Source organism: Vombatus ursinus, unplaced genomic scaffold, assembly GCF_900497805.2.
Source record: "Vombatus ursinus unplaced genomic scaffold, bare-nosed wombat genome assembly UNPS02000577.1, whole genome shotgun sequence".
Classification (NCBI taxonomy): domain Eukaryota; kingdom Metazoa; phylum Chordata; class Mammalia; order Diprotodontia; family Vombatidae; genus Vombatus; species Vombatus ursinus.
Genome location: NW_020940355.1, coordinates 7,503,866 through 7,511,155, shown reverse-complemented (window position 1 = coordinate 7,511,155; position 7,290 = coordinate 7,503,866). Strand labels below are relative to the sequence as shown.

The window sequence follows — 7,290 nt, the reverse complement described above, 5'->3', positions numbered from 1 at the left end:
CACACACACACACACACACACACACACACACACACACACACACACACCCTCACACCCCTCCCTCCTTCCCCTCCTTCCCCCAGCCCCTGCCCCTCTCTCTCCCTCTCTCCTTCTGCTTCTTACCTATTTTCCACAGGATGATCACTGATGCTTGGCTATGTATGACTAACCTTCTCTTGCTTTTTTGCTCCTTGTCCTGGAACCTGTTAATGCTTCCCCCTTGCACTCCTCACAGAAGGAATTGGCCACATTCCCTAACTAATTATGCCTCTGGATTCATTTCTCAGAAACACAGGGGAATAGTACATGCTCGTTGCTTAGTCCCTCTAGCGAAAGTTTATCTAAAATGTTTAATTTTAGAAAATTAGATAATTTTTAGATAAACAAAGGGAAAACCTACACCAGTGATATCATAATGTAATGAAGTTTTATATCTCTAATAAGAGTTTTAAGCTACCTAATCATTAGTTTGGGTTTTGGGGAGAGAGAAGAAATAGAAGAAAATTTAGATTCATATCCACCTCAAAACATCAGGGATAGAAAGGAAACTTTAATAAAAAGAGTGATGACAAACCTTCCACATCACCTCAAACATTATGCAGATATTGTTATTTTATCAGCATTAAGTCTTCATCTAAAACCCAGAGAAAATTTGAGCCAAATACAATGTGAAAAACTATGCATTACACAACCTCCTGAGAGCAGAACACTGCCCAGTGTTCCAATTTGCTGCCTACCAGGCACTCTTCCCTCCACCCCAAATTTCTGCCTTTCAATATGCTTCTCTTCCTCCAAGGCTCAGTATCATTTCTTCTGGAAAAGTCTTTATGGATCTTTCTAGTATTCTCTTCCTCTTCAAATTTCCTTATATCATTCTGTGGGTACATATATCTTTTGTTCTTATCTCTTACCACTTCATACTCATCTATGATAATGTGTAAATACACATTAGTAGTAGAACAGCAAACTCCTTGAAGAACTATTATTTTAAACTTTGTATCCCAAGTGCCTAACAGCACCTTGTATATAATCTATGCACTTAAAAATGTTTTTTGAATAAATGAGCTAATAGGCCATTTTCATTTAAAGGATGCTCCTAGATTTCAGTAATAAAAATATTACTACTAAAATATGAATTTATTCATATCATGAAGGGTTGGACTAGATAATTTCTAATGTCCTTTCTAGCCATGAATCTATGATCCCATGATTATTAAATAGTGTAAAGAGAGAAAAATATTCCTTTGGCTTTCTGCATTGAAGTCTTTTAACACTACTAGATTTCTTATCATTTGATAACTGGAGGCCCTACCTTTATTTTATCACATTAAAGAGGGAGTAAAGAGAATATCAAGGAAAAAAAACCAAAATTTGAAAACTGAAAAATAAACAGCCAGGTAAAAACCCTGTAAACAAATGCCTATAAAGAAGCACATGGCAGGATCTCTTAATGACTCATCATTTCAGCCAATATTTATTTTTAAAATTGGTTTAAATTTAGTGCCTGAGTGCCATGGTGATAGGTGCTACATAAATAAATAGACTGATTAAATCCATCTTGGAACCACACAGAGAAAAAAAATCAGTCTGTCAGTCACTTGGCTCATGCTCCTGCCCTAGAGAGGAGTCAGTTTTAAGGGACATAGCAGAGCTCTAACAGATTTGGGAAATAAGGGAAGAGAATTAAGGCCAAGTACTCTGGGTACCCCTCTGCACTAGGAAAGTCATGTGGCAACTGGAGGAGGGAGAAGAGTCTGGATTTCCCTGGAACAGAATGTGGGGCTGGAAAAATCACCTCTTGAGATCTTTCTGGAGTGGAGGAGGGGGAGTGGTATGCATGTCTGCATAAAGGATCAGTTAGTTTTCACACAACATGCATGAGCAGCTTGGAATTGTTAAAATATTTCACCCAATTAAGCTGAGGAACTAATATATGTAGTAGAGTTGAAGAAAGTAATTCTTCATAATTTCTGACTACAAACAACATAAAAATATGCAAATGTAAACACCACAGAGCCAAGACCCACTAGAGCTGGTTAAACTTTATTCAGAACCTGGGAAGCCACCCCAGCTAGGTCCTTACCATGAGACAAAACTGAAGGTTTCTTTGTTGCATACGGGCAGGAAAATTCCAGGCTACATGGGGTATTTAAAAGTATCCCCCAGGTATGGAATTCGCAAACCAAGTTTCTGGGCCTGTAGTTTTTAGGGTTATATGGTTAAAGTATGGAAAAAACTTCCCTGAAAACAGCTGGCACCAAGGGGTACAAAAAAGGTCACCTGCTTTATGGAGATGAAGATAATGGAATGGTGGCAGGGATGGATTACAGTACAGCTAGGAACTGCAAAACAATTCTGGCAAGAGCATCAGGCAAAACAAAAAGCTTTCAGACATACTCCCAGCTAAATGCAGAGTTACTTACTCCAAGTGAGCTCAACTCCTCTATGAAGATTAACTTCAGAATCTGAGCAATATGTACAGACACATTAGAAAAATTTCAACATTACTTAATTCATGCTGTCTGTTTTATGAATTAAAGTCCAGAATCACCTAAAATGGCTTTTTCTCTCTGCATAACACTCAGAACAACAAAAAGAAAATGATAGCTCATATTCATATTCATGCAAAAGAATACTGTCAATATTCAAAATAAAAAAGGAAATAATGCAAATCATTTTTTTTCTATTGCACTTGCATAATTGCCCGTGAAAGGGCCTTAAACCCACCACCAGGCATTATGACAGAAACTGATCCAGAACTTACAATCTTCTCCTCACGTATTTTATTGTTTTCTACTGGCAGGTTGTTGCCATTACTTCCTGACGGTACAACATAGCCAGCGTTATGTACCTGAGGTGAAGGCATGCTCTGCAAAGGTTAAGACACACAAACACATCACACACAGAAGACACCAATGGGTTGAATACATATTAAATCATGCAAGTTAGAAAAGCAATGCTGAAGTTTTCATTAAAAATGAGTCGTGCAGCAGCTGATTAGCATGGTCTGAGTTGAGACATGGATGGAGTTTCACAAGACCTTCAAATGGAATTTTTAGCATCAATGTAGATGCAATAATGCCAAAGTCTTTAAAAAAATGCTTTCATAATTCAAAGAACATCCAAGGGACATGTCTCTCTCATCTGAAATGATATTTTATAACATAATTAATGAGAAAGGCAACCAATCCCAATTACCTTCCCCCTCCAAAAAAACCTCCCAAACTAACCAATCAAAAACTGCCACCAAGACCTCACATGTGTGACAGAATAGGATTGGTGGGGTGCTATTCCATTCATGTACGCACATTAAGTACTGCATGTTGATTAGTACAAATTACCACCTACTTTTTAAATAGCAAAAGTCTGTTTTGTTTGGGTCAATGAAAAAAAAGTGAAATATTTACCTCCTGGCTGAGAAGAGGTCTGGTTTCCAGAGGTGTCTTTTTCTTATGTTCTTCTTTTACGGGCATGAGAGGTTTGAAAAACTTTGGTGGCTGAGGAGAGAACGCTTTAAAGGGACTGACTGTTAAGGCATGAGGATTCTCTGAAGCACAACCTAGGGGAAAGCAGAATACATGAGGTAATAATTACTATGAAAACATACTAAACACACCCCTTTCCCCCTTCTCTTTTATTTATTTATTTATTTGTTTGTTTGTTTATTTTTGGTGAGGGCAATTGGGGTTAAGTGACTTGCCCAGGGTCACACAGCTAGTTGAGTGCTATGTGTCTGAGGGCGGATTTGAACTCAGGTCCTCCTGACTCCAGGGCTAGGGACTATCCACTGCGCCACCTACCTGCCACCTATCTGTCCCCTCTCCCTTCTCTTTTAGAAACATTGATCCTCCTCAGAAATGACTGGGTAGTGACCAGGTTAAGGGCAAGAATATTCTTTGGTAGTTCAATTAAATATCCCTTTGCTCATCTATGTCCATTTTAAAACAGGGCTCTCCGGAGGGGAGTGATTAACCAAAGGAAGTGTTTCTTCGTTTTTGAGTATGGAGAGGTGACCCTTGTTTTACACGCTGGACCTTACCTTGGTTTTTCCAGGAAAGCTTTAAGGATACACATCTAACATTAACCTTTTTATAGTGATGACTGGTGAAAATTACCAAATCGAACTCTGTAACTGTTAAATTTCATTGTGGAATTTTGTTTTTGGGTTACTACAAATGGTAAGCAGAGAAGGTTTAGGTCAGAGAGATTTTTAACTACCTAAGGGAAACCTTGCCATTTGGATTTCTCTTTCTCCAAGTAGAGATGCTGGACCCAGATAATTAATTAATTAATTTCAGGCTGACTTCTGTAAAAAGTTCAGAATACTGAGGTTTGTTTTTCCCCCCTGTATCATGGCACTATTTCATCAATATACTATAAGAAACTAGAGTGAATATGTTATATATAAGAAAGACTTCTGGTTAACCAAGAAATGCATTTGCTAATAATTGGATGGCAATAAAGATATATTTAGCTAAGCACACAGATAATTTGCAGAATCACTTTCTGTTCCTAAAAGATTGCTTGATGTAGAAGATAATCAGAAACCAATACAACCATAACCCATCCTTCAGGGTATGATTCAAGTCTTACCTTTTTCTATGCATCCTTTCTAATTACTTTGGCCCACACTGATCTCTGTTCTCTGTCCCCTCATAATGCTGATTATTTGTATTACTCATCCTGGTAATTCATATATTGCCTTGTACTTTTATTTAATTATTCTTGTGAATGCCCACTGTCTCTAATTAGACTGTAAGCACCAAGAGATTAGGGACTGTGTTTTACCTGGGTTTTTAAAAATTTTTGATCTCCCTATTGTTGCCAAGCAGAGTTTTGCATGCATAGAAACTGGTCAATAAATACTTGTTGAATGATCAAATGAATAAATAATGAGTTAATTCTCTCCCTCTAATTCCTACACTGCAAACAAATAAGGAAGAAAAGCTTTTACTTTTAGTTTTATATTCTTATTTCTCATTCTCTTTACCATACCTTGTTTCATTTGTTGCTTGTCCTTCCCAATTCCATGGTATTAGGGCTAATTTAAAGAGCTAGTATTACAGCTCTCTAAGGTCTGCAAAACTTTTTACATGTTATTTCATTTGATTCTCACAACAACCTTGCAAGGTAGGTGCTGCTGTTATCTTCATTTTACAGTTACTGAAACTGAGGCTTAGGCAGCTTAAATGACTTGACCAAGGCCACACAGCTAGAAAGTATCTTAGGCAGGATTTGAACTCAAGTCTTCCTGACTCCAGGTCCCAATCTCTATCTATGGAACCACGCAGCTACTTCAAATGCAAGCTTACTCCAAAGTAGTCTTTTTGTAAGGTTGTATGTTATGACTTTTTTGAGTGAAATTTATGATATTTTTATGCTGTTCAAAGTACCATAATAATTCTTGAAAAGAAATAGTATTGGAGATATTTGCATCTTTTTTTTTAATGCCTTATCCAATGATGCTTTTGGAAGGGCTTTTTGGGAATTCCCTTCAGAGCACTTGAATATGCTCGGTAGTGGTATATTTTCATCTTTTTAAACTAAGTGTTGTTGTAAAAATGTTGACATGAGTTTCATTTTGTGATGTACAAACTGTTACCTTATTAGTAATGAAAAGTAAAATGCTTTACAAATTCAAGTTTTTATTAGATTCCACACTAGACCTCTTCAGCATAAAGAAATCAAATCAAATTTTAAAAATTCTTCATTTCATATTCTTTAGCCCATAATAATTATGCATAACCAGGAGAATAATTCTCTTCATGCTTTTCAAAAGCAGCAATAAATAAATATCTCAAAGTAATCATACCTTCTTTAATTCTTCGAGGAGAATCCCTGGGTAAAGTACCATAACATGATACATCTTGGTAACTGGAACTACAGTCCGACATATCTAAATGGCTTTCTGACCAACCCTATGAAGAAAGCAGGAGTCATCCAGATCAAAAAATGGGGAATAGATTAAAGATTTACTAGTTCAAACTGATATCATGGTGTTAGTAACAAAGGGAAAAGAGCTGTCTTCATCATATAAAATTACTTATCTTCATCTGACTTTCAGGAAACATGGTTGCTTATAAAAAGTCCTAGAGTATAACTTCTTTGAGGGCAGGGTCCCTAAGTCATCCACGTAAGTTTGGTGGTACCTAAGCACTTTGCTTTGCTTCTGGTAGATGCTCAATAAAGATGTCCTTAATGAATGAATTGTCCTTAATTTTTAAAAATCCCTAGCAATGAAATGACTTTGAACTACTTTCAAATAATTTCCATTTTCCTATAATAGCTATAACACACATTTGTTCATATTCACAAACATATTCAGCTACAATACAACATTGTACTTGTGTAGTGCATTATACTATCAATTTAATTTATGGAGTTTTATTCTGAGGATTTGCAGTTGGAAAACAGAATAAAAAGGCTCATTGACTGACTTAAAATTGTCCTATTAAGTTCACAGTAGAGAAGTGGGTGATTCCTAACCTGATTCTGAGTCCTAATTCCTTATATTTTATGCCAGACTAGACTTATTGGCAATGTGATTTTTCTGAAGTATAGGTCTGACTATATCAGTCCTTTGATTAATAAACTCCAGTGGTTCCCTATTTCCTGAAGAATAAAATATAAACCCCTGTGCTTGGCAATTAAATCTCTTCACAACTTGGCCCAACCTACCCCTCCAGTCTTACTGTACATCACTGCCCTTTACACAGGCTACGGTCTAGCCTTCTTACTATATTCCATACGTGGTACTTCATCTCCTATCTCCAACCCTCTGTATTGGCTGCAGGCTTGTGATGCATGCGCTCTTTCCTCACCTCTGACTTTTAGAATCCCTTAGACTCCCTAGTTTCTTTCTCAGCTCCTACATGACTTCTTTGTTGTTCCCTCACCCCACCCCCCAACTGATGGTGCAGTGTCTTAACAGTCTCTAGAATCTGGCCCAGTGCCTGGTACAGAGTAAAAAGAAGGTATTGAAGAAATGTTTGATGATTTTATTATTGAACACATTCTTATGTGTTATCATCTTTACCTTATCATCTTCGTCACAGCCAGAAAGATCTTGTCTACTAGAAGATACCTAAAAAGATAGGAAGTTTTATGTAACTACCGATTAAAAAACAAACAAGCAAGCAAAACAGAAATCTCCCTATCAGATTTGAAGGGGAGGGGGAATGGGGTAGGGCAGGGTTCCTTTCAAGTTTCAGTCCTGTGCTATGTCTTTTGCTCAGGCGCTGCACTACAAAGGTCTCTTCCTCCCATGACTGCCTCTAGCCAGGCAAAAGC

The 7,290-nt window shown here is 37.2% G+C and overlaps 1 protein-coding gene across 5 annotated transcripts in view; it reads right to left on the bottom strand.

The window, feature by feature from the left end:
- KIF13A (kinesin family member 13A) overlaps window positions 1–7,290 on the bottom strand; it is a 241,287-nt gene that overhangs the window by 14,036 nt on the left and 219,961 nt on the right. For 3 of the 5 annotated variants that reach the window (XM_027874865.1, XM_027874940.1, XM_027875096.1), the window contains 4 exons: window positions 7,037–7,084; window positions 5,813–5,918; window positions 3,408–3,559; window positions 2,765–2,869 (listed from right to left, as the gene is read on the bottom strand). In XM_027874865.1, the coding sequence (XP_027730666.1) occupies window positions 2,765–2,869; window positions 3,408–3,559; window positions 5,813–5,918; window positions 7,037–7,084 (411 nt within the window). The remainder of the gene's footprint in view (window positions 1–2,764; window positions 2,870–3,407; window positions 3,560–5,812; window positions 5,919–7,036; window positions 7,085–7,290) is intronic. The other 2 variants (XM_027875016.1, XM_027875169.1) reach the window with 1 other exon arrangement.